Source organism: Ovis canadensis, chromosome 4 (genome assembly GCF_042477335.2).
Source record: "Ovis canadensis isolate MfBH-ARS-UI-01 breed Bighorn chromosome 4, ARS-UI_OviCan_v2, whole genome shotgun sequence".
Classification (NCBI taxonomy): Eukaryota; Metazoa; Chordata; class Mammalia; order Artiodactyla; family Bovidae; genus Ovis; species Ovis canadensis.
Window position 1 is genome coordinate 63,626,553 of NC_091248.1, and position 27,842 is coordinate 63,654,394.

Here is a 27,842-nt window from a genome sequence, read left to right on the forward strand (position 1 = left end):
GGTTGTGATGGAGGTTGCTATAAAAAGTGTTGAGATTCTAGTTTTTAATTAAGATATGTGAATAAGCATTTGTTTTATTTTTCTGTAATTGGTTTTAAGTCAAGTAGACAAGCCCTCTCAGTAAGACTATTAATAAAGGATGAAAGAGTACTTCGACAAACATTTAGAAGTGAGATCTAAAACAATTGGGACAACTTTCCCGTTAACAGAGTGGCTTTATGTTGAACAGAGGCCACTGAATCTTTTACTGTTGGTGATGATGTTTAATTTCTGTTACATAAAATAAATAAATTTATAAAATACAAGTCTCATTGCAGAAAGGTTAGAAGGATTCTCATGTAGCAGGTTTCCAGTCAGATCACTGTAAAGAAGACTCAGCATGTTTCAGAAAGCTAATAAGAAACTTAATAAAGCAAGACACACCTATTGTACAGTCGATTTTTTTAAATGAATATATGTCAGTATGAACTATATAAATTACAAGATTCAAAGCAGTGGTGCAAATGCACTGCAAACTATGCACAAAAGTAGTGGCTTGGATGGAAATCTGTCAGTGCTATAAAAATACTTATAAACAAAATAATTTTCTTTTGATAAATCTACAAAGTAGAAAATTAAAAGCATTTACATAATTGGTTACTAGATATGTGAAAAATATACCATGCTAGAACAATCTCGTTCCAAAGCTTGAAACATAATTTCTGTCAGAAATACTCTTCATACAATGTATGAACTTAGCAATAACTTTCTGGGTATAAAGTTCTTCTTTATGTGAGGGATGAGGATCTCTGAATTACATTTTGTTTAGAATTTTGTTTCAATTGGTACCTGGAAGAAGAGAGAAAGTTTTTGTTTTAAAAGACTTGTTAAGTTCTATCCCTTTTAATAATCATATCTTGTATGTAAAAGGAGTAAAATCTGATTAAAATTGGGAGCTAGAATTTACTGGATTCACCAACAAATTTGTCTTCAATTTTAATGATCAAACATCTTCCAGGGATATTTGGTTAATGTAGACCCATGTGATACCATGTTGTAGTAGAAGTGTATTTTTCAAAGGCCTGATTTAACCAAAATAATATAATGTGTTGTAGTAATTATTTCTTCACATTTGTTTCAGGGGCCACACAAACTCCAAGGGCTTATGTGTGCTGGCTAGGGACACTCAGCTTTTACATGAATCACCACTGGTGGCATAACCACAACCACCAATTTATCTTCCTCTAAGTAATGCAAGGGGCTTGTGTTAAATGCTTGTTTTTTAAAAAATATAGAGAAACAGATACAGGATGGTATTGACTATATTCTGTCTGACAGTTGGTTCTAAAGCTTTGATCAGACATTGGATTGAAATTCTGTTCCTTTACTTTATCCCTTAAAACTTGGTGACAATTCTGAGTCCAGCTGCTGGGCAGAGGGTTTCTGGTAAGGCTGTCTTTCTAGAGTCCTCAGACACGGTGCTAGGTGTGAATTTCCCTGGAAAACAGCCCCAGGAAGCAAAATTATGGTTCCCCTCACCCCTCAGGTCTATCAAGATTTCTGGAATGGCTCTTTTATCTAAGGTTTTTCTATTTGAACTCTTAATAATCACGCAGGGTTATCTTAATGCTATACATTGCTTCTAACTTAAATTCCTTTTTGATACACTTCTTAGACCTTTCTTCATATGAGAGAAGACAAGCATTAGATTCTTCCTTGGGACCCTCACTTCCAATAGTTTTTCACCAAAGGATAGAGCCAGTATAATATAGTCTGTAGAGCATAGATCTTGACATCAGACAGATCTTGCTTCAGATCCTATTGCTGTCAATTTGGTGCATGACCCTAAGCAAATTAGTTTAACTCTCTGAGCCCTTCTAATTTCCTCATTTGTGAAATGAAGATATCTTCTTTGCGTGTTGTAAAGATTGAATCATGAATGTAAGGCACTTACCATATACTTGCTTTATAGGGGATACTCATTTTGATTTGTAGTTCTGCTTTTCCCAAACTAGGGACAGACCTTTAAAGGACTGAATATTCTAGAAATGAATGTTCTAGAATGAAATGGCACTATACAGTTAAATGATTTGGCAACTCTTTCTAGTAAGGAAGTGAAGGAACCTAACATTCAGCACTGAGCTAGATACTGGCTAGGGGCTTCCCATGCCTCTAGGGGTCAGGAAGTGTACTTAGCTTCTCAGGTCCATCATGAATTCATCTGTAGGTGGAAATAGTATTTCCTTCTCTGCCTCATGGATTATGACAAGACCAGAATAAGATCTTGGTTGTAAATACTTTGAAAACATAAAACATTCTCTTTCTATATGCTCATTATTGCAATAAGAGGTCTAGTATCACTGTTTTCCATCTCTTTTTGTATTGATCTGAGTTTATTTTCCCCTAATGTCCCTATTAGATGGGGATTGCTTCAGTTTTCTAGGAATGAGGCACAGAGGCTCAAACAGGTGCTGGACTTTCTGTAGCGTGCTGGAAGAGGCCTCAGCATTTTGAAAGTTCTTCGTCATACTGTCTATGTATACATAAACCTGCTGAAGATTCTTACCTGACATTCCCGATTACGTAACCCTCCATTTGTACTGATGGTGAAATCATCAGATTTTGCTTCTACTTCCTGAGAAAACCAGGATGGAATTAAGAATTAGGAATATGCTTTTTAACGTTGAAAAATAAAGAGAAATTTAAGAAGTACTGGTGGTTGTTTATACAAACATGAAAGTTGCCCAAAAGTTGATACCTGACTGGGATTAAACTTTGAAGTACTGTAATCTTTCTTCATCAAAATATGCAAAACAGCATCGTGGATTGTTAAGAAAAATATTGAGTCCTTGACTTCATCATCAAAAAATTCACACCGTGTAAGCTTCTCAATGAAGTCATCTGAAGAGAGGAAAGAAAGAATAACAGAAGTTAAGTGTTTGACCATGGGTTTCTCCTTGAGGTTGGGGACTTGAATGTCTGTTTTCAAATGCGCATTTCACTGGTGTTCGGTAAAGTGTTTGGGAGTTTCAGCAGTACAATATTAGTGTACCATTAGTACAATGTCTTCTGGAACTGAAGGGCATCTTTGTAATAAAATTACATGTAAAATACCAAAAAGGATCAAATGAGAAACACTGTTAGGCAGGAGCCTTGTGGGTTAATTTCTCTTGTTAATAACAGGAGTTCAAAGGTGGCTTATTACTAAAAATGGAGATTCTGCCACAATAGAGAACATACAGTCATGGACCAATGTCATGGTTCTGGATTTACCAATTAGCTTACTGTAGTCCATTTTACCAAAGCTGCTGGATACCATCAGAAAACATCTTCCTTGGCTCCCTCCATTACCTCTCCAGTAATCTTTGAGGAATTACTTCTATTCTTGGAAGAACTAACCAGCATCGTTGGCTCAGATCAGTCAATCAAATATTGCCTCATGTCTATTATATGCAAAGCTCTGGCTGGGTAGGATCAAAAGATAAATTAGACATGAATCTTGCCCTTGAGGAAGACAGAGCACATATATATTATCTTAATGAAAAATAGAATCATAGAGGCAGGAAGCAATCTAATCTTTAAAATTAATGTTTTCTTGGTTCTTAAAATAATGCCTAGAATATAGTAGGTCCTCACATTGTTGTCAAATGAATAAGAGGGGCACAGATCATGTGCTGTGGAAATTCAGAGAGAGAAGGGTAAACATTGTTTCCACTTGGCAGGATTCTGGGAAAGTTAATGAAGCAGATACCATTTAAAGAATGCCTAGGATTTGGGGCAAGAGGAGGAAGAGAAGGTATGAAAGCGTGGAGGTGGGGAAGTCTGTTCACAGGGAAACTTTCAGCGAGGACAAGACCTTGCAGTAACTGCAGCAGAGGGAGATGAGGGCACTGCGGTTGTCAGGATGCAGGTGGCATTCAGTGAGCAAGGGTGACGACCTTAGCTAAGGACCTAGAGGGGTGCCAGGCAGCAGAGGCAGCAGGATGAGATGCTTTCAAGAGACCTGGGATGATGGAAGAGTAAAATTGTTTAAAGGATTACTGAGATTAAGAGGATGTTTTTAATTATAAGGAACCCTTGAAACTAGGGTATATCTGTAGATTTTATAGACAGGAGCCAGTACAGAGCAAAAATTAATGCCTGTTTCATACCTCCCTAAAATGCTTTCTCCCAAGACACTTTTAAGATTGATTCCTTCACTTCATTCCAGTCTCTGCTCAATTGTTGAGTTTCTGGACATCCTTAATCACCTGTGTAAAATAGCATTACCCCTGTGGCTCTATGTCTCAACCCTGATTTTTTTCTTGACAGCATTTATCATTACCTGAAATATCTTTGTTTATTATCAGGCTTTCCCACTGGACTATAAGCTTCATGAGAAAGATTAACGGGATGAGTCAGAAAATGGGATGGGAGAACATTCTAGGGATGGACAAGGACATTGATTAGTTCTTTCAGAGGACTTAGATGAGAAAGGATAAGGAGCTAGATTAAGGCTGTAGAAATGGAGAGGAAGAGACTGATTCAATATTAAATATTCATGGTGACTCACCGAATATAGAGGAATGGGGAGGAGAGATTAAAGATGGCTCCAAAGTTTGTACTTTGGGCAACTGGGTGGGTATGTGGTGATGTAGTGATCAAGATAGAAAAGGAGAAGTAGTAGTTGGGGGGATGTATATATTTAGTTTTGAATATGTGTATCTTAGGTAGTTGGAGGACATCCAGATGGTTGAATACACGGGTCTGCTGCTCAGAAAAAAGGTCTGAGCTGGAGATACAGTTTGTGGGTTCATTAACATAGATAGCAGTGTGGCTAGGAGCCAGTGTGAGGTACTGCAGAGCTCTGAGAATGGTGGGAAGGGACTCAGAAGACAGGTCTTTCAAAAGTCAGGGAGACAGAGGCCAAAAAGAGCCCGCTGTTAAAGCTCTGAGAGAATGAGGCTGGGATGGGGGTGGTTGATCTTTGATCACCGGCATATCATTGATGACCTTGGCAAGGGCAGCCTCATCAGTGAAGTGAAGCAGAGACCAGGTAATTATGGGCTGCTAATTCAATGGAGGCAAGGAAGAGAGTAAACCTACTTTTTTAGGAAGTTTAGAGTAAACTTAGGCTACATATTCACTCCTTTGCTGCCCGTTAAACTAGAATTAAAATTGTAAAGTCAATTATGTATCAACACAACTCAAATATAAAGATGCCGTTTCTCTGGAGATTGCTGTTGGAAATCTACAAATTAGACCTTCTTGGTGATCATAAAAAATGCCTGTTCTTAGGAGAAGCTGTGTAGATTGAGAGCTAGCAGTAAAGGGATTGTCAGAAAATAAAAATAGAACAACTTACCGTCAGTTCCAGCAATATACACATCTACCTGGATCCTGATAAATTCTTGCAGAATCTGTTAAAAAGAAAGCAGATCTTTCTTAGGGAACAGTTTCACTTGTCAGAAACGTAAAGAAAACTATCATAATTGTGTCTTATGCTAATGTGTTGCATTCAGAGCCCTTTACATTTTTAAAAGAGATAATACTATAGAGATACTAAAATTAATAACAAGGCTCTGTGACAGAAGTCTAAAGGAAAGAACTCTTCAGTCAAAAGTTAAAGACGATCATTCTTGAAGGAAGTATAATGAAAAAATGTCTGCTCTGACTCAAAAGAGGAACTCTCATGTAATTTTTAAACAGTTTCTTCTATGGAATGATCTTTACGAGAGCTTTCTATATATATAAACGTTTTAAAAAACCCATAACCCATATGTTGTTCATTATTCCTGTCCACAGTGCCTGAATGTGTCCAGCATCAAAGAATCTTTATCCATTTTCCTGGTCTCGAGGCTCAGAACAAATGCCAGTAGTGATGTGAGTAAGGTTATAAAAGATAAGGAAAGTAGCTTGTCCTGTTTACATTAATATCAATAGTAATCATTAATATCACTATTATCATCAGTAAAAACTTTTGGAGGCTCTACTGGGCTGAAGTAAGAATTAGGACCTTCAGGAAACCTAAGGTAGAGTCCCTGTCTTTTGTGCTATATGCCAAGATCAAAAAATAAATGTTATGTGTATTTTCTCCTTCAAAACAAAAATAGACAAAAGCAAACGAAGAAAAAGAGTCTCCAAGGTCATGTGATACTAAGATTTTTTTAAAAGGTTAAGTTTGAAGGAGATAAAATTAATCCTGTTTTCTAATTTTATATCTAGTTCACCTATGCTTAATAGATCTTAGCTCAGTTTTTATGTAGGCAGATTTCTGTTTAAAAAAAAAGCAAAAGAGGGGGATGTTAACATTCTTAAATTTTCTTTATATCTGTTTCAGCATTTCTGTTAGAAACTCTTTTAGAAACGTTGACAAACCTGTGGTAAGGAAACAGCTTGCAACCAGATTGTTACAGTTCTGTTTTTTAAAATCATACGTGACATATATTCTTTCATATATCTAACTTAAAAAAAAGACAAATTGTTATATAGCCAAGTTAAAGTTCATTGGCTTATGACAGATGAGGATAAAAATAAAAGGACCACTATTCTACTTTCTTGCAAGATCTCTGTTTCAGGACAATTTAGATAGAATACCCACAAGGATTTGAAACACAGCAGAACTGGAATTTAATAGGATTGTGAGCAGTATTGCCTATAAGCATATGTCAGAAATTATATGCAGTCTCATGGGAAATGCACTTTAAAGAGTCCACCAAACACACCCCACCTGCACTCCCTCCATGAAATATTCTAAGATTAAATTTTACTTCTGCTTAAGCATGCATGTGTTATCTAAAGGAATATCCATCCACAAATACAACTTTTTTTTTAACCTGTAGTCACTGATTAGTTGTTTTCATTCAGAAAAAAATTACCGTTTTGAGACCCCTCATTGAAGAAACATCAAGAAATGACACTGCTGAAAAGTCAAGAATGAGGCTGTGGAGGTTGATTTTAGGGACCACAATGTTGAGAGGAAGATTAGCATTCCAGTCTATTTGGAAAGGCAGGTCTGTGGTATTGATGGGCTGATCCAGCTCTTCAATCTTATCATTGTCCAGCTCTTCATCAGAATCTTTAAAGCCATCAACAGTACATATAAATCCTTTCTGCAAGAGAGGACACTAACGTGTAAAAACTCTGACCAAGGAAAGCACTGAATGTTAAGGTTAACCAGTGAATTTCTGAAGCATAGAGTCAAAGGGCTCAAGTGGTGGGATTTTAATTCTTTCATTTGGAGAATAAAAATTTTCCCTGGAGAATACAATTTTCAAGAGACCCTTAAAAACCTGACGCTAACTGACATATGAAGTACCTTGTTTATCTGCCATTTCATTAAAAGAAATGGAACCAACCACTTGAACTACCTTTTACTAAGCTTTTAGCTGTAATACGTAGAAATGTGGGAAAGAACTTACTGGTGTTACTTGTAGCAGGCCTTTCTTCTGCATTTTTCGGATTTTCTTCAAAGCCTTGTTGCGCTTGCGAAGAATTCGAAGTGGACGAAAGCCAATCTGAAAAACCCATTGCTGTGTTACAAGAGTGCTGAATATTCTGCTACTTGTATAGCATAATTCTACTTATATAACCTAATTCTAGCTATAGCATAATTCTACTTAGTTAAATGGGATAATTATAGCATAATTAAATGGGATGGGTTGAGGGACTGGGACATATATGAAAGATATTTACATTAAAATTTAAATTTGCTTGGAAATTCAAAATTTAACATCATCATTGAAGGCATTGTATCAGACCTATGGTCTGCTACTCTGTATGCAGTTAACTAACATTGAAAAACCTCTGTACCATCTAGGTTTTATCCCTAGAGTATCCACAAATGGATCGAAACTATTTGAAGTTTTTGTTTTCTTTCCACACAACCCTTAGGGAATTTCATTTTATTTTTTTCCATATGTTGAATATGAGTTGTATCTAATTAGTATCCTGCTTCTAGATATTTTTTATTCTATTAGAATTTATATAATTATCATATCTACTATATGAACTTTTTATAATTTTAGTGTTAGATATGAGGGTAACCTTCATTTTTTTCCTTTCCAAAACAAATGTGTTCTTACCGCAGTAATATTTAGCTCCAGAGTAATAAGTACGTGTGTGCGTGCTAAGTCGCCTCAGTCTTGTCTGACTTTGCGACTCCATGGACTGTAGCCTGCCAGGCTCCTCTGTCCATGGGATTCTCCAGGCAAGAATACTGGAGTGGGTTGCCATTTCCTCCTCCAGAGGATCTTTCTGACCCAGGGATCAAATCCTCATCTCTTATGTCTCCTGCATTGGCAGGAGGGTTCTTTACCATTAACACCACCTGGGAAGCCCAGAGTAATAAGGAGGATCAAATTATATAATAATAAACTCTTGACCAAAAAATGTAGTGAGATGAAAAGATACTAGATTAAGTGAAAAGAACAGTATCTAAAGCCAGATAGACGATCTGATCCCATTTTTGTAAAAAAAAAAAAAAAAAAACTTGGGTAGAAAGATATTTGATGCATAACAGATGACTAAAAATAGTTAGGGCTTAAGGCAAGCTCTATGTGAGGGACAGAGTGGACCAGAAGGAACGTGAAAGAGTGCTGAGCTTTTGTTTCTTAACCTTAAAGTCTGCTTTTTTGTCAGCTTCTTTCCAGTCCACCAGGGACACTAGTTGTTATTTAGTGTTAAATATTCATTTATATTTTATTTATTCATTTTTAAGTATTCACTTGCTATCCTGAATCTCTTCAATGATGCAGTCAAATATTAAAGACTCCTATTGTTTCTGAAGTTGACTCCCAAGGAAAATCTATAGGAGACCATCTATCTTATGGTAAATCTTTTTACTTTACAGCAATATATAATGAAAAGAGTCTCTATATGGGACCTTAGATAAAAAGTCTCATTTCCTAACATGTTAATGGACCCCTATTAAGATAGTTCCACCTGGGACAAGTATACAAAAATATGAACACTACCCATCTGCAGTATTTGTGAAATCAGTGACCCTCCTCCTTGTTATAGAATAAGTATTTCATTCCTAGGTATTCAGTGGAATTTAAAAAAAAATTAATAACCCCAAACCTTACAGCATCAATAAGTTTCTGCTTAAAGAAACTAATGTTTGCAAAGTAGATAGGAGATGGGCATCTGAAAATCTTCACGCCTTCTGGTTCATATATCTGTAAGGCAGATAAATCATATTAGATGGTGCCCATTTGATTTATGTTAATATTACTTAGCAAATAAGAGTAAAAAAAATGAAGCTTACTTCAGAATAATCTTTTCTATTCTTATAGATGTTGCTCCTTCCAACATTAGCCAGGGTGCTGCATTTGGGACTGTAGGGAAAATCAACACCAAGTGAATCATTCCTGCATATTTATTAAGCCTATAAGGCTTAACGCTGGTGTTTTCCTAGCAACCCAAAGCAGGCTCGCTTATCCAAAGTTTAAAGATTGGAAAATTCTCATGCCATCATGCCCTGGAGGGCAAACACCTTGTTTGACCCTCCCACAGCTCTGAAACTGTGCCTCCTCTCCCATCTCCCACATCCAGTTTACAAAGCACTTCCATATGCCTTTGCCATTTTGATTCTGAATATTACAGTTATTGGGTGAAATAAGGCAGATACAATCACCTTATTGTATAGATGAGGACATAGAGAACTATTATGACTTGCCTACAACCACTCAATTTGTCTCTTATGTTTGATGAGTCCCCAAGAAATGAATGAAAATATAAGTAAATAGAAGAGTGTGGGAACATCTCAATGTAAATGTATTCCATCAGTCCATCAAACTTAAGTAAGATAACACCTTCTATTCTAGAACACCTTAGATCCCAAGAAACCTCTGGCACATCATATAATCCATCAAAGGCTGAGTGACCACATGGTGGTGATGTTTTATAACAAATTTAAGAATCCAGAAGATGTTTGGAGAAGAAATCTGTTTGAATTCTGTTAAAAAATTAAGACTTCTAAGTGGCTTTTGTGGCATTTTAAGTTGAAAGGGGCCTTTGAAAAGTTCTCTAAATCCAGCTTCATGATTTCCAGGTGGGAGTCCAATCTAACAACTTGCACAGAGAAACAACCCTCCCTCAGACACACAGAATCTCAGAATCTTCTCAGGAACATTTGCCCTGTGTTTAACAAGTCTGAGGCAAAGACAGTAAACTTGCCCAGAATTACTTCCAGTTTACAGCTGGGTAAACAGACTTAGAGAATTATGATTTATTTGAATTGTCAAAGAAGGAAGCAGACCAACAACTGGTGAGATTCGGCTGATGTAAGGTTGGGCCATCTTTTGCCTTCGGGTCTTGGAGTGAGGCAGAATAGACTGGCCAATCTTCTTTTCTTTTCTTTTAGGGGGGTGGGGTTTGCATGGTAAGGCTTGTGGGATCTTAGTTCCCCAACCAAGAATCAAACCCACACCCCCTGCACTGAAAGTGCAGAATCAAGCACTGGACCACCAGGGGAAGTCCCAGTCTGGCCAGTCTTGATAGATTTGCATACCTATCAACTAAACTGCTTTCCCCCTAACCAGTGACAGGTTTTTTCCTCCTCTGACCCAGGCAAGTCAAAGCCTGCAAGGATGCAGACCACAGTGAGCACTTACAACTGAGTCCTGAAGACGATAGTCAGGAGCTGAAATGCCACGCTAGCTGCCAGGCCCAAACCGAGCCCCAGGACAACGGCAAAGATGAAGGTCATGACCCAGATTAGCTGTCAAAAAAAGAGCAACACATACATTACCGTTTACTTCTGATTCAAATACAGTGTCCTAGGTTCAGAGGTATAAGAAAGCATGAACTTCTAGTGTCCAAAGCAGAGGTCAGGAGTACACAGTAGAAGGGAGCTGCCTTCTGGTCATTCTGCTGGCTCAGGTTCAGATGCTGCAGAAGCACAAGCAAATCTTTTTAAATATCCCGAGAGAGTGTATCCATTTTCTAACCCCATCCCTGAACCAGTTAAGGAAATGACTGAATCTGTCCCAGCTAAAATTGCAGAACCAGTTGCTGTTTGTTATTAATCAGTAGAATCTGGACTAATATCTTACTTTTGGTCTGCTGATTTAATAAAGACTACTATCTCTGCTGGGGGTTTCCCTGGGGAGCCCATCTGCTAAAGAATCTGCCTGCAATGCAGGAGACCAGGGTTCGATTCCTGAGTCAGGAAGATGCCCTGGAGAAGAGAATGGCTACCCACTTCAGTATTCTTGCCTGGAGAATTCCATGGACAGAGGAGCCTAGTGGGTGGGCTATAGTCCATAAGGTCACAAAAAGCTGGACACGACTGAGCGACTAACACTTTTATCTCTATCAGACTCCTAGCATGTCCCAGAAGTGTAAAAGTCCCTAACACTGATCTAGCAGCAGCAAAACTAAACCTGGCTTATTGCTTCATGCTTGTTAAGAACCATAGGCTATGTTAACAAGCCTTTTTACACCACAGACTTTGACCCTGATGTAATTTAGGGACACAGTTTCTCAGAGCACGGCTTGTTGAGAGTGAGGGGAGGCTTTACAGAGTGTTTCCAAAAGGATTGTTCAGAATTTGAGTTCTTCTTTGGACACTGCCATACGAGGTAATGAAGACCAGAAGCAATGAATACCGTAAGATTCAGAGTTTCTGTGGCATTAGAGATGACTACAAGAATTTTTAGAAGAGATCTAAGAAGTTGTCTCTTTGTGCTTCATGGACTATTTCCTACTTGTAAGTAACTCATCATTTTTCATTAAAATCCCAGAGAATAATCATTAGAGTGTGCAGTTTCAAGATAGCAAATAAAACAAGCAGGTTATTTGAACAGGTAGATAGAAACAAGATTTCCCTTTGTTTACAATATAAATATACATTTTACATCAGCATTAAAATGCAATTCCAGTTCTTCTCTCAGATAATATCACCTCTACTTACACAATCATACTTATCCTTTCGCCACAATCTTCGTATTTCCGCAAACTGCATCAGCATTCCTTTCAAGTTTCCAAGTGCTAAAGCTGCCAGGACAGACTGTGGAAACATGAAGAGCAGATGTACTTTGAGATAATCCAATAACCATATAGAAGCAAAGGTGAAGGCTGTAGATAAGTGAATCCTTTCAAGGGCCTCAGAGCCTATCAAACGATACACCCTTTTCCTGTGTACAATGCCAATGCATAGCACAGCAGCCCTGGAACTCTGACCTATCCCCAGGTATGATTTTGGCTCCACCACGGTGACGGGAACGTGCCATCTGATAGCACTTACTCATCTGTACCTGGGGACACAGAAAGGCAGATCTGAAGACCTGTGACTGAAAGCAATTCTTTCTAATCAGAGATAGTCTAGTGTGTGTCTATTTGCTGTAGTAGGGAGTGGGTGTTGCTCTTTGTTTAAAAAAAAACAAAACCTCAGGGAGCTTGGGGGTCTTGGAATAGAATTCAAAGCTTTAGCTCAGTTCAGTTCAGTCACTCAGTTGTGTCCTACTCTCTTTGACCCCATGGACTGAAGCACACCAGGCTTCCCTGTCCATCACCAACTCCTGGAACTTGTTCAAACTCATGTCCATTGAGTTGGTGATGCCATCCAACCATCTCATCCTCTGTCGTCCCCTTCTCCTCCTGCCTTCAATCTTTCCCAACGTCAGGGTCTTTTCCAGTGAGTCAGTTGTTTGCATCAGGCGGCCAAAGTACTGGAGCTTCAGCTTCAGCACCTGTCCTTCCAGCGTCAATGCACTGGTTTTGATATTGCCATGTAGCTGTGTAAGATGCCACCCCTGTGGGAGCTGGATGAATGGTTCACGGAACTCTGTACAATAAGCCTCCTGCTTTGGGGAACTTTAGTATAAAACAAGTCAAGTGCAACTTGCAAAGGAGACATGTTATTTTTTTCTTTTCATTAATTTGTGCCTAGTCAGTATTCCATGGAAAAACAATTTGAAACTAGGTAAATAACAAAGGGGCTTCCCTGGTGGCTTAGTGGCAAAGAATCTGCTTGCTAATGAAAAGACTCGGGTTCGAACCCTGGATCAGGATGATTCCCTGGAGAAGGAAATGGCAACCCACTCCAGTATTCTTGCCTGGGAAATCCGATGGACAGAGGAGGCTGGGAGGCTACAATCCATGGGGGTCTCAAAAGAGTCGGACTTAAACTACTTAGTGACTGCTTAGTGACTAAACACCCACAAATAAGAAGGACCTACTGTATAACACAGGGAACTATACTCAGTATCTTCCAATAAGGGAGAAGAATCTGAAAAAGAATATATAATTGAATCACTTTCCTGTACACATGAGACTAATACAGCATTGTAAATTAACTATACGTCGATTAAAATGTTTTTAAATTAAAAAAATTTGTAACAGTTTACAATGAAATACATACACAGTAACTCCTTAAAAAAAATAAAGATTACAGAGCATTGAGAAGCCGCAGACAGGGAAAGGGGGATCATTTTACCAGGAACTGGCTATCCTGACTGTAATTGAGACTAAGGATTAACTATTTTAAAAAAAACGCTTAGAACTCCGCTGATACTAAATAAGTGCTTAAGGAGCATTCATTCTTAGCTATCATGAAAGGTTATTTTGCCTTCATATGATAAAACAGACCAGTTATTTAGATGAAACAAAAACATTATAGACACAGTGATCTAAGAAGTAATTGTCAGATGGATCCTTTACAAAGTAAAGCCTTTGATTAACATCCTGGCCAGTGTGGTTGGTGTCATTTATTTACGAAAGAGATAGGATTTTAAGTGGCAATTGCTTTTTTTTTCAGTTTCTCCAAATTGAAGTGGGTGAGGTAGAGACCAAGGATACACACAGGAAGAAGTACACCGGGCCGAATTCTCTATGTAGGGGGGTTGTGTGTGCATTTATTTTTATTGAGATATACAATTCTTACACATAATATTTCTTTAGGGGTGACTTTTTGACTCCTTTTATGCCATTCCTTTGGAAATCAGGTTAGCACAATAAAAATGCATAATTTTGACAGCAAGTACTGTGCACTGTTTGGCCAGGTTTGGGATAACCATATCAGGACACCAGAAACCTGGGATAAAACTCATGTTCCAGCTACCAACCAACAAAGAAAAAGGCCTACATAAAAACCAACAGACTTTGGTGGACTGTGTCCTATGTCTATGTCCTCTGTAGTCAGAGGTATAATTGGATGTTTAGAATAACAACAATAATAATCTTCCCAATAAAGGGTATCATTGGTTAAGTGTTTATCATGTGCCACATCCTGGACTAAATATTAATACTTCACATGCCCTGTTTCATTTAATTTTCACAACAACTCTGTGAAGTGGGTGCTATTTCCCTCTCTGTTTTACAAATGGGCAACTTGAAGTTCAAGAGGTTAAATGATCTGCCTAAATCACAGAGATAATAAGCAGCAGAGCAGGATTAGAAGAATGTCTATAGGACTAGAGCCAGTGCCTCCTGTACTACCTCAAAATCACATTAACACTGCAAAGAACAATATATTGACCATCATTTGGTTTCCTACAGATCCTGTGTTTCCTAGGGCCTGCTGCTATTTTTGTAACCTGGGTACTGCAGTGGTGGACAAAGCATAAAACTGCACCCTCAAAAATTATAGTAATTCTGGAGAGGCAGACAGAGGAGCATGAGGGTAAAGGTGCAAGGTCAAAGTCTAACCGTTTGCTCCCATCCATCAGTTTGACCGTTTTGGTCTTGGAGTCAAACTACGCTCTGGGAGCTGCAGGGCGTACTCCTAAGACCAAGTTGTGTGGTTGGTAGTACCATTCTCTGAATTCCATACAGGCCTCAATGGCATCAACCTTTAAGAAAATCTTCACTTTAGTCAACCCATATGGAAGCTTCAGTGCCAGGGTGCCTTCCAATCTAAACATTAATCATATCTGGGGTAAACACATAGAGGCTGAAGAGCAGAGTTGATCAGCAGAGTAGAACTGATAAGGCAGTGTAGAGTTTTAAGAGTAGCGTTGTTGGGTATTTGCATTCCTAACATTTATAAAGTAGTGCCAAGAGAGAAAGAAATATTTTTGGCCCATAGAATATTGGCTAAGAAGTACTTGAGAGTTTGTAGATACTCATGTTCCCTAGTTTAGTTTATGTCTCCTGAGTTTAAGAACCAGAGTCCTCGGTTCATCATCCAAAGGAGAGAGATGTCAGCAGAAGGGATGAGTGCTACCTTTTGTAGAGGCTCCAAGAGAAATCCGATGGCAACAATGACAATCAGCACGATGATAGCAGAGAGAAGGCCAGCTATCTGTGGAGACGAGAACATTTCTCATCACAAACTCAACTTTCCCCCAGGGTTCCAAATCCCCAGGGACTCATGCAAAGATGGGCCTCTTAGCAAAGACCCCTCAGGACCTGAGTTTTGCCTCCTGTACTCTCCTGGACCCCCGATCTGGAGAGAGAAGTACTTGCTGCAAATCCTTTGAACGATCCACCGAATATGTTACTCGCTCCCAAGGCGATCAACTCCTGACAGGAGAGCAAGGAGGAATTTTTTTTTAGACGCAGCACCATCAATATCATGTATGCAAAGTAGTAGCTCAAGTTGCCTAATTAGACCCATTGTCGGTTGTATACTTACCTGATTGCCATCAATGGGATAATCATACTTGAGGGAGTAGACGCTGGCCACAGAAAAGGCCACTGCAAAGCCAACAATGGCAATGCCAAAGGAGTCTCCAATGGTATCTTGGAAAGTCTGCCTGCTAGGTGTGACAGGGGCCTGAAACCTGAAATTGAAATTAAGCAAGTCAGAATGTTGCCCACCTGGTTAGAAGCCTTCAACAGCATCCTTGTATCCTCAAGAAAAAATCCAAATTCCTTAGCAAGGCCCCAATGACCCCTTGCTCCACATCGTGCTTAATTACTACCATTTCTCAGAATTTAGACTCCAGCTATACCAAGTTTTCTTTGTTTCTCATCACCCATCATCTCCCACCTTGGAAGCTTCTAATTTGCTGTTCCCTCTGCCTGAACCATTCCCTTCATTCCCATCCTTCCCTCCAGAAAGTCATTTCTCATCCCCAAGGTCAGGGTTAGGCGAGATTGTCTGTGCTTCTCCAGTATTTGATTCCTCCTGTTTCCATCCGCCCTCCCAACCAGAAACTCTCACCCGGACCCAGAGCAGGGACAATGACTAGTTCACTGTTCTATGACCAGGATCAAACACTTTTCACAGCATATATCAGGTGGTCAGTATTTGTTGAGCAAGTCAATGAATGAATGAATGCATTCTAGGCTGAGTTGTGCCTTTCAAGTATGACTAGCAAGAATTTAGCGCCACTGAATACCTTGCAATCTGTTATCTTAATGTTGAAAAGCAATGCTGCCTGGATTTGATATAAGATTGTAAAACTAGTCCAATGATAGTGATAAATCTGATATGATTTTGCTAGTATAGCTGCATTACAGTGTACATTTAGATCAATATAAGCTTCCTGCAAAACATCTCAGATCCCAGTTGTATTGTTACATTGGTTTACAAAGCATCACTCATGATACTGCCAATAGTTATCCATGGATGAAGGCTCTTTGAGCAAATACAGTTCTGAGACAAGGAAAGCAAGATATATTTCCCTCCATTGATAACAATAACCTTTCATGGCAAACTCTTAGCAAACAAGCGCTGGACTCTGCCCTGAGCTCCACTAATCGGCTACAGCCAACTGCAGCCGTGATGGAGAGTGGGTTTCCATTTAAAGTGGGATTATGTCAGGGAAACACTGAAGTCACAGAGGATATGTCTGTGTTTATACCGCATGGACTTAGAGCAGTTAAATAAATTTACTAAAATGTTCAGCTCCTATAAACATCTGTTTCTGATGTAAAACTTATTACAACTGGGTTAACTGGGTCCATTCAATTCTTTTTTAATTGCTATTCATGTTTTGTAAGTGTTAATACAGTTTTAGCTCTAATTTCGAAGGAGTACTATTATTTCATATTCTGCAGCTTTTATAAATCAGAAAGTTAGCTAGGAATATTATATATGTAAAATATAAAATGAGTGATACAATTTGCATTTTATACCAAAATACCCAGAAGCCTGCTATTATTATTTTGTTCTAGCCTCTAAACGCCATAGGCAGAATGATGTGATGGGGATTTGCAGCCTGAAAACTGGACTGATTTCCTGGCTGTGCTCCTCACCCAGGTTCCTCATTTGTAAAGTGCTGATAGTAACACTTGTTCTCTTTTCTTCATAATTTTTGTGGAAGGTTCAAATAAAACAATGAATGTGAATACTATTCACACATTGTAAAGTGCAAAGTGCCTCTTAGCTACTGTTACAGTGTCCCTCTGGAATCTGAATATATCCTTGGTGTTCTGTCTGCTTTTTCGATGATCTCTCTCCTTCAGCCAAGTATTTGCACTCAGTGTACATGACTTCACAAAGTCACTTCTAAGATGTCATATTCATTAATAGCAGATTAGCAATAATTAATAATCAGTATCTTTCACTTATATTCTATTTGCAAACACCAATGGGCATTGAAAATGTCCACTCAATCATCACTCAGAAGAAGTGGGAGTGTAAAAAGCATGTAAAGTGTCTGGCACAGTAATTTAGGTGATAAATTAAGAATAGCTGTAGTGCAGTTTGAATACTTACAGTAGGCCAGGCACTTCAGGATATCACATGCATTAATTAACTCACTTAATCCTTACAAGAATCCTGTGTAATAACGACTATTTTTAGCCCCATTTTTTACAGCCAAAGATATTAAGGCACAGAGTTTAATTATTTGCTCAAGGTCAGGAAGTGAGTCTGGAGTAAATTCCAGGCACTCTGCCTCTAGGAAGCATGAATTTGCTTACTGGGCTACACTGCCTGTCTGTAGGGTGTGATGATCTATAAATATGTCACCCCCTTCTTCACCCACACATACTGTGGAAAGAAGTCCGTTAACATTTAAAATATATTTGCTAAGTAATGTCACTGTAATTCAGTGATCTTAAGTTTATCTTTTATTTCCAAAATCTTCTGACAAGATAAAGTATAATCACTTGAAAGTTGCAGAGTAGAGAGAAACCCTAGAAATAGTCTTTCAACTTCAGCCTAATTTCTACCATTTAAAGTGATATTTGTGATCTAAATATCACAAGTATAACACATTTTTATCTGGTGATAAAAATATTTTTTGCTTAAAAATATATATTTGCTTCTAATAGAAGTTCCCTTGTGGCTCAGACAGTAAAGCATCTGCCTACAACGCGGGAGACCCTGGTTTAATCCCTGGGTCTGGAAGATCTCCTGGAGAAGGAAATGGCAACCCACTCCAGTATTCTTGCCTGAAAAATCCCATGGATGGAGGAACCTGGTAGGCTACAGTCCATGGAGTCCCAAAGAGTCAGACATGACTGAGCGACTTCACTTTCACTTTTCACTTTCTATTAGAAGTTAGTTATTTTTAAGTCAACAATGAAATGCATATAAATTCTTATTCCTAGAATAATTCTTAAATATTCCTAGGTATGGAAAGGAGGGAAGGTTTTCATTTTTGTTTCATTTTCATTTCATTTCGTTACCAGGAATACAATGTTTCCTTGGTAAGCAAGCTGGAAGAAACTGATGCAATGGTCAGAAGGCAGAGAAAGGAGAGAGCACAAAACTGGATCTCTCTCAACAACTGAATAAAGGCAATGGACTACATTTTCAGACTCCTTGTAAAAACTGCACCTCCCAGCCTTTTGGAGCGGTAAGAGTTGCTCTGGGCTTGTTTTGAACTTGATCTTGAGAAAGGACAGAGTGTGCCCATCTGGATTGCTCAAGCAGTGTGTGGCAGGTATTCCTTCAGTGTCTCCTTTGAACTATTGGAACTTGGCTCCAGTAACTTCAAACAAAACACTACATAGTGTTTATGGTAATTAATGGCCAGGGAAATCTGGTTTCTCTCGGTTCTTTTTTACGAGAAGGAACAAGTTTAACCTCTTTTTCTACTTCTACTATCTTGCTTTTACGGGCGTGTGAGTCCCTTCTCTGATTTGTGAGTTCTTTCACATGGAGACACTTTTTGATATTAAGAACTGCAGACCTGATGTCCTTCGTGACTTATTCCTAGAAGGACAGAAGTGAGCCTTCCTCCTGGATGCGTGATGGATGCCAGATACAGGGAGAGTGCTGAGGAGGGTTAATGCATTTCAGCTTAGAGTCCTCTGTCACTACTGGTAACTCTCTTGGTGCTTGGAGATGCCATCATGAGATAGACACTTACCCAGGTTTCATCTCCCCAATCACAGCCACATTAAACCTGGTTTTGAAGTCAAAGCCATAGGACACACCCGTTGCGATCACAGTCTGCAAAGTTGCAAATTGCCCAAGTTAGAAATGGGAGATGTCACTAAGAATCTTGCTTTGGAAAAAAAGAAAAAAGTACCGTTGCCAAAGGCCACCCTTTGACCTATTACATAGGAATCTCAGGCTCAGGTTTGGCTACTTTTTGAGAAGTCCCAAGGCAATTCTAATGTACTACTGAAACAGAACCACAGCTTCATTCCAATGAGTCTATCACCAGGCTTCTCAGAGGGCAGCTCTCTTGCCTTACATGGAAAGAATAAACCTCAAATCATCAAAGCAAGTTATTAAAGTATGAATGAAGAAAAATACCATACTAAATATTATACCAGAAACTGCAGAGAGATTGCCTGTCTCACTAAAACCTCCTAATTTACAGATAGGGAGGGCTTTCAACATAAAAACACAAGGCAGAAGGTGAGGGTGGGATGATTTGAGAGAATAGCATTGGAACGTGTATATTACCATATGTGAAATAGATCTCCAGTCCAAGTTCGATGCATGAAACGGGGCACTCCAAGCCAGTGTACTGGGACAACCCAGAGGGAGGTGGGAGAGGGGTTCAGGATGGGGGACACAGGTACACCCGTGGCTGATTCATGGCAACGTATCACGAAAACCACCACAATATTGTAAAGTAATTAGCCTCCAGTTAAAATAAATAAATTAATTTTTAAAAAAGAAATTAAAAAAAAAAACACACAAGGCAAACGAATTATGAAAGGAAACCAGAAGATGATCACTTACCACAATGAGCTCAATTGGGATGGGCACAGGAAGCTTGGCTTTGTAGCGCTGATTTAGTTCTTTAACCACAAATACTACCACCAGGATAACCAAGGATGTCACAAGGTCTGCAATATTAGTCTTCTCTATTTGTGAGAATACGGACTCTAGGACCTGAAAGTATAAAAATTAAAAAACCCAAGTGCTATATTAATGTGTAATTTGGATACAACCTTTAATTCCAAATGCATAAAAATAAACGTAAGACATGAAAGGACTGACAGATGGATAGCAGTTGCCTGTTCTGCTCACGTTAGACACTAGTAATTGTAGAGACTAGCATGGAGATATGAGAAGAGTAAGTTAGCGTAGCATTGTCATCACACTGGTTTAGCGGTGCTCTTCATCTGGTGTCAGATTTTCTGGGATGCTTTTCACATTTTTAGAACTGGTCTCTTCTACTCTTAGGTGTCATTGCCATTGTTTTTTTTGTTTGTTTGTTTCTTGTTTTTCTTATTGGAGTAAAATTGCTTTACAATGCTGTGCTAGTTTCTCCTGCACAACGAAGTGAATCAGCTATATGTATACTTCATTTTTCATTTCATAATCAACACTATTGCTCTGTCCAGGGAATCACCTTTCACCTTTGACAGTTTTTCTTAGCATGTTTCCCCTGAATTCCTGGCTTTTTAAATTAAGGTTCAGACCCCTGATATTGCTTCATTGACTCTCTCTGTCACTTTGGAAAATAGTTTCCTGGCTAGCTGTGCACTGTTTACAGTCTTAATTCTCAAGGCCAGTTGGATTTCCATATCTATGGGATCTGGACAGCTCAAGCAGGACCAGACTGGATCCCAAATGACTCCCTAAAGATTCCACTTCTGGAATAGCTCTGAATGGGAGTGAGAGAGGTCTGGTTCCAACTGGGAGCAAGTTTTGCCTCAGACTCCCAAACACTGTCTTGATAGAAGCACTAACAAGCCCCACAGTCAGGAAAAAGAAGGAAATAACAAAGAACAGAGAGGGAAGAATTTAAGCAGAGACTAAAAAAAAAAAAAAAAGAAAAGATCAATGGAACTAAAAGCTAGCTTTTTGAAAAGATAAACAGAGGAGACAAACCTTTAGCTAGACTCACAAAAGAAAAATGAGTGAGGACTTAAATATATAAATTCAGAGGCACTAAGAACACTGTTTGTTCTAAAGTACATCCTCCAGAGGAGAGAAGAACCACTGTTCTATTTACATATTGGCCAATTTCCTTTTGCTTTATAAACAAGGATACATAAGAGTCAGAAGAATTTCAATTCTAAAAAAACAAGACCTGCTTTTTTAGAAATAGGGAAGCAGTGCCATCCAATTAGCACATTTCTTTCAACATAAGATTTTGAGAAAGATTTTAAAACTCGGGACAAAGCTTTTCATCATGTGCGCCGTCATTTTTTTTCTTTTGAAATATACTGAAGAGTCAAACCTAGAAGAAGTGAGACTTAATTTCTGTTGTTTACATCAGCTTCATGGGAGTTGTGAAAGATTTTCAGTGTTGTTCTCTTTGCCACTTTTTCTTCATGTGAATACATTTCTCAGCCTGTTGATTTCCTGGAAGTTGTTAAGTAAGCCCCGTAGCAAAGGCACAAAAGGAAAGTTCTCTGGGAAACATGATAGTGAATTTCGTGTATTCCTTATCTTTGAAGCAAAAAAAAATACTCACTTTAAAAAGTGAAAATGGATCGGTATGTGCGGGGACTGTCAGCTGAAACATAAATTTGAGCTGGGATACCACAACATGAATAGCGGCAGCGGTGGTGAAGCCACTGATTAGGGACTCGGATAGATAAATCACCACGAAGCCCAGCCGTAGAACCCCCATCAGCAACTGCAAAGAGAGGACAGAGCCTTGTTAGTGTAGATTCACAATATACCTCGGCAATCTGAAAGATCAACCACTGAAATGGTTCAAACTGTGGAGGTTCAGCCTCCACTCTTGGGTCTGGAAGAAAAAAGTGTCTCAGCCTCCCATTAAGGTACCTCCCTCTGCTTCCCTCCTCCCCGCCGCAGCCCCAAATGTTACATGGTGTTCAAATAGCACATCATTTCAGTATACCTCCAAGAACTAGCATGTTTCTTTTCTTCCCTCTTTTGAAGGCAAAGTATTTTTAGGAGACTCACCCCATAAACTTTTCATAGCAGAATTTTATCTAACATCAGTCCCCATAATTTTTCCCAGGGAATTGTCAGTTACCTTTTTTTGGTTGCTGTTGCATGCATGGGCAAGCATCCATTCAGATTCCCTCAAACAAGTTGGTCAACTTTTATTGGAAAATACATAACTGTTTATGACATCAAAACTGCTTGATTTTAACTGAGGGCAAAACTGATTCATTCCTCCAAAGCATTAGGATTTTGCAATAATGTAAATGGGTATAGAAAGTTGGCCTGACTCTCCACTCCTGTCACCAGAATGCAACCTGCACTGTGAGTTTGCAAAAGCACTAGAATCGGAGATGCACTCAGACCCCATCATTGAACTGACATATCACTATGTCTTGGTTTGAATTGACTCTTTTTTCACTTTGTCTTTAGGCAACACCTTGAGGCGTTTGACATTATCACTATCTAACATCTTGAGAACAGGGACATTTTTTACAATCCAGTCATGGTGGTGGGGGTGTGGCTTGGGAGTAAGTCTTTAAGCCCCTCCCTAATCTATGTGGACTATAGAATTCTCCAGTCAAGGATATTGGAGTGCGTAGCCATTCTCTTCTCCAGGGTATCTTCCCAACCCAGGGATCAAACCCCGTTATCCTACATTGCAGGCAGATTCTTTACCGTCTGGGGCTTTCCTGGTGGCTCAGATGGTAAGCTTCAGGGCTTCCCTGGTGGCTGAAATGATAAAGAATCTGCTTGCAATGTGGGAGACCCAGGTTCGATCCCTAGGTCAGGAAGATCCCCTGGAGAAGGAAATGGCAAGCCACTCCAGTATTCTTGCCTAGAGAATTCCATGGACAGAGTCCATGGGGTCACAAAGAGTTGAACACGACTGAGCAACTAACACTTTCACTTTCAATAAGAAATTGGGCTTCCCAGTTGACTCAGTGGTAAAGAACTTGCCTGCCAATGCAGGAGCCACCAGTTCTATCCCTGGGTTGGGAAGATCCCTTGGAGTAGGAAATGGCAACCCCCTCCAGTATTCTTGCTGGGATAGTCCCATGGAAGAGCCCGGCAGCCTATAGTCCATGGGGTGGCAAAGAGTCAGAAACAAATGATGTGACTGAACACACACACACACAATATGAAATGAGAAAAAATTTCCAAGCTGCCAGTTTCTCTATTACTTGCATACAGTTCTGTTTAGTAAGAACTGTGAGTGTATCAATTCCCAGGTATTCTATTGAGTTCAGCATTGACTTGTCATCACATGTGCCTCCATGTTCTCATATTTCCTACTCTCCAGACCCATGTTCACTCCTCTTCGCAAAGTGGATCTGTCCCTCCTCTTACGGTTGCCATGAGTGACTCTTCTTAAATTATTTCCAGTGGGCCACTGAGGGAGGCACACCAACTAACAGGAAGAGTTGGAAGGGGTGGCAAGAAGGAGAAAACCCAGAAAGATGTGTACCAGTCAGGACACATAGATTGGGGAGGGTAGATTATGGGACAAATGCTCACCTGGATGATTCCAGAAAGTATTGTAACTGTTGCAGCCACTATCACCTTCTGCTCATCTATTGATGAATCATTAGTCATTGAGCTATTAGTGAATGTTGAATCAGCTGTATTGTCTGTTGCGGTTAATCTCACAACTACTGCTCCCACCATCATACTCAGAACTGGAAATGGACCTAATAAAGAGAGGGTGAATTGTGGTCATTATGCTTCCCCATAGCACAGTTGTCTTTCAATCAAAATGTAGCATGTAGAAAGATTACCATCTGGAGTTCTGGTCTCCTTCCCAAGCCTCAGTTCTAATTTGTAATTACAAGAAATTATGACTCCTCTTCTGGATGTTGCACAATATGGAATTGATACAATTCATGACTGGGGCTTCCCAGGTGGTGCCAGTGGTAAAGAGACCGCCTGCCAGTGCAGGAGACATAAGCGACCTGGGTTTGATCCCTGGGTTGGGACGATCCTCTGGAGGAGGGCATGGCAACCCACTCTAGTATTCTTGTCTGGAAAATCCCATGGACAGAGGAGCCTGGCAGGCTACAGTCCATAGGTTTGCAAAGAGTCGGACACAACTGAAGCAACTTAGCACACATACACAATGCATGGCGAACGTCATTCGTAAAGAAAAAGCAATGAGCATTAATTAGCCCAGTAATTCACTTACCCACAGATATGTGTCTAGAAGTGCCCAAGAAAAAGTAGATGATGACTGGGAAAAAGGCTGCATATAGCCCATAGCCTGGGGGGATGGTGACTAGCAGTGCAAATGCTAAACCTGTAAATATACAAGCATCAGTGTTCTTATTTCATGCAAAGGATCATAGAAGTTTTAATTAGGGTCTTCTAGTATTTAAGATTGCACCTTAAAACTTGTTTTATTAACTCAAATGTATCAAAGATGTAAATGTAAGAGCTAAATCTATCAAACTATTGCAAGAAAACTTAGGTATAAACCTTTGTGTCCTTGAATTAAGCAAGGGTTTCTTAGTGACACCTATAACATAAGCGGCCAAATTTAAAACACATAAACTGGACTCCATCAAAATGTAAAAATGGGTACTTCAGTGCTCGCTTCGGCAGCACATATACTAAAATTGGAACGATACAGAGAAGATTAGCATGGCCCCTGCGCAAGGATGACACGCAAATTCGTGAAGCGTTCCATATTTTTAAGCAAGGTGAAAAGACAGCCCTCTGAATGGGAGAAAATAATAGCAAATGAAGCAACTGACAAACAACTAATCTCAAAAATATACAAGCAACTTATGCAGCTCAACTCCAGAAAAATAAACGACCCAATCAAAAAATGGGCCAAAGAACTAAATAGACATTTCTCCAAAGAAGACATACGGATGGCTAACAAACACATGAAAAGATGCTCAACATCACTCATTATTAGAGAAATGCAAATCAAAACCACAATGAGGTACCACTTCACACCAGTCAGAATGGCTGCGATCCAAAAATCTGCAAGCAATAAATGCTGGAGAGGGTGTGGAGAAAAGGGAACCCTCCTACACTGTTGGTGGGAATGCAAACTAGTACAGCCACTATGGAGAACAGTGTGGAGATTCCTTAAAAAATTGCAAATAGAACTACCTTATGACCCAGCAATCCCACTGCTGGGCATACACACCGAGGAAACCAGAATTGAAAGAGACACATGTACCCCAATGTTCATCGCAGCACTGTTTATAATAGCCAGGACATGGAAACAACCTAGATGTCCATCAGCAGATGAATGGATAAGAAAGCTGTGGTACATATACACAATGGAGTATTACTCAGCCGTTAAAAAGAATTCATTTGAATCAGTTCTGTTGAGATGGATGAAACTGGAGCCGATTATACAGAGTGAAGTAAGCCAGAAAGAAAAACACCAATACAGTATACTAACACATATATATGGAATTTAGGAAGATGGCAATGACGACCCTGTATGCAAGACAGGGAAAGAGACACAGATGTGTATAACGGACTTTTGGACTCAGAGGGAGAGGGAGAGGGTGGGATGATTTGGGAGAATGACATTCTAACATGTATACTATCATGTGAATTGAATCGCCAGTCTATGTCTGACGCAGGATGCAGCATGCTTGGGGCTGGTGCATGGGGATGACCCATAAAGATGTTATGGGGAGGGAGGTGGGAGGGGGGTTCATGTTTGAGAATGCATGTAAGAATTAAAGATTTTAAAATTTAAATAAATAAATAAATAAATAAAAGGAAAAAAAATAAAAAATAATAATTAAAAAAAAATAATACAAAGAAAAAAAAAAAAATGGGTACTTCAAAGATACTATGAAAAAGGGAAATGACATCCCTCAGAAAGGGAGAAATTATCTGCAAATCATGTGTTGGATAAAGGTCTATTATCCAGAAAGTGTAAGCAACCATTGCCACTCAGAAATAAAAGACACATAACGTAATTTTAAAATATACAAAAGATTTAAAAAGACATTTCTCCAAAGATATACAAATGGCCAGTAAGCACATGAAAAGATGCTCAACATCATTAGTCATTAGAAGAATGCAAATCAAAACCACAGTGAGAGACCATTTCATACTCAGCAGGATAGCTAAAATAACAAAGGCAGACAGTAACAAGTCTTCACAAGGATGTGGAGGACTTTGAATCCTCACCATTGCTAGTGAATTATTATATGACACAGCAATTTTACTCCTAGGTATATACCCAAGAGGATTAAAACATACGTTCACACAAAAACTTGTGTGCAAGTGTTCATAATAGTATCAGTGTTATTCATAAAAGCCACAGGGTGGAGACAACCCAATGTCCATCAACTCATGAACGGACAAACAAAATGTGGTGTATCTACAGAGTAGGATCTTATTCATCCATAAAAGCGCATGAAGGACTTGTACATCATGGGAGAAACTTGCAAACATTATGCTAAGTGAAAGAAACAAGACGCAGAAGATTGATATGTTCTGTGATTCTGTTTGCATGAAATGTCCAGAATAGACAACTCCAATGAGACAGAAAGTTTTTGCCAAGGGGCTGGGTGGAGGGAGGATGGGAAGTGATTTGCAAGAGATTTGGGGGGATGGATATGGTGAAAATGTCTCAGAATTATTTAGCCATGACAGTTGCACAACCTTAGTTGCACAAGATTTTGTAAATATCCAAAACAAACAAACAAACAAACCCAATACCGAATTTACCCATTAAAAGGATGCATTTTATGATATATAAATTACATCTCAGAAAAAAGTTACCTTGCAGTACAGCCACCAGCCCTGTGCTGACTCCAGAAACAATGTCACTGAGGAGCCATTCCTTTATGCGATATGCTGGCAACCAAGATGCTATGGGGAACAACGAGAAGGCAATTTTCTTGGCCTTTTGTGCAGAACAGCTGTAACAATGAAAACCAAAGGTCAGTTAATTAATATCCAATTTTAAGTTTAGTACCTATTGTAGATGGAAATTTGTTAAAGATGATATCATTGCACTAATCTTCCCACTAATATTCACCTCTTTACACGTACTAGCTGCCCTGACTACCACCAAAGGGTTTTTTTTTTTTTAAGAAAAATACTTCTTTTCTTTAGCTACAATAGAACTTATTTGTCATCCTCAGCTTGACTTGTACAACAGTTGACAGAAAATTTTCCTCTGTCCTCATCTATCAGTTTTCTGCTATGGAAAGATTGTGTCGAGAGCTGAGATGGTGTTCATTTCAGAGACTACCTTTCTAGCCCTGGAGTAGGAGGTTTGGAAATCAAAGGTGAAAAGACTGACTCTGGAGACTGGGCTAGAAAGAAGAACTTGGAAGCTTAAAAATTTCAGAGAAAGTGCTTCATTTACTCCTAATACCAGTACTTTAGAAAACATCTTACCGGCACAACTTTTTGAGATGATCCAGAAGTGTCTTATGATGTCTTTGTTTCTTCTTATGTTCTTCCCCAAAAGCATTTGCAGAATACACTGGCCTGGCCACAACGTACTGATTCCCGATGGGTTCGATCATTTTGCTTTCTCTGACGGTTGTAGTAAGTGGAAGACCTTTGAAACTACGTGGCAAACGCTTCTTGCCTTTAGCAGGTTAAAATGCCTGAAACCAAACACAGCTTGCTTCTTAAATAACTCAGAGATAATGTGATGCAATTTACAGATGAGTGAGCTCTGAACTGAATGTTACCACCTTTTGAGATCAAAAGAGGCTGGATTAAG

The 27,842-nt window shown here is 39.1% G+C and overlaps 1 protein-coding gene and 1 non-coding gene across 2 annotated transcripts; one reads left to right on the forward strand and one right to left on the reverse strand.

The window, feature by feature from the left end:
• Positions 1 to 248: 248 nt before the first annotated feature.
• Positions 249 to 27,725, reverse strand: SLC26A3 (solute carrier family 26 member 3). Its single transcript, XM_069587903.1, has 20 exons — positions 27,509 to 27,725; positions 26,885 to 27,024; positions 24,309 to 24,419; positions 23,645 to 23,817; positions 21,687 to 21,851; positions 20,000 to 20,152; positions 19,173 to 19,255; positions 15,539 to 15,686; positions 15,313 to 15,426; positions 15,128 to 15,205; positions 11,876 to 11,971; positions 10,575 to 10,681; positions 9,227 to 9,296; positions 9,045 to 9,137; positions 7,380 to 7,475; positions 6,837 to 7,070; positions 5,324 to 5,378; positions 2,738 to 2,880; positions 2,546 to 2,614; positions 249 to 828 (listed from the first exon to the last, which is right to left on the reverse strand). The coding sequence occupies exons 1-20, from the start codon at positions 27,637 to 27,639 to the stop codon at positions 805 to 807; spliced, it is 2,283 nt and encodes a 760-aa protein (XP_069444004.1). The 5' UTR covers positions 27,640 to 27,725; the 3' UTR covers positions 249 to 804.
• Positions 24,709 to 24,815, forward strand: LOC138439948 (U6 spliceosomal RNA). Its single transcript, XR_011256886.1, has one exon. It is a non-coding gene; the product is annotated as a U6 spliceosomal RNA (small nuclear RNA).
• Positions 27,726 to 27,842: the final 117 nt, after the last annotated feature.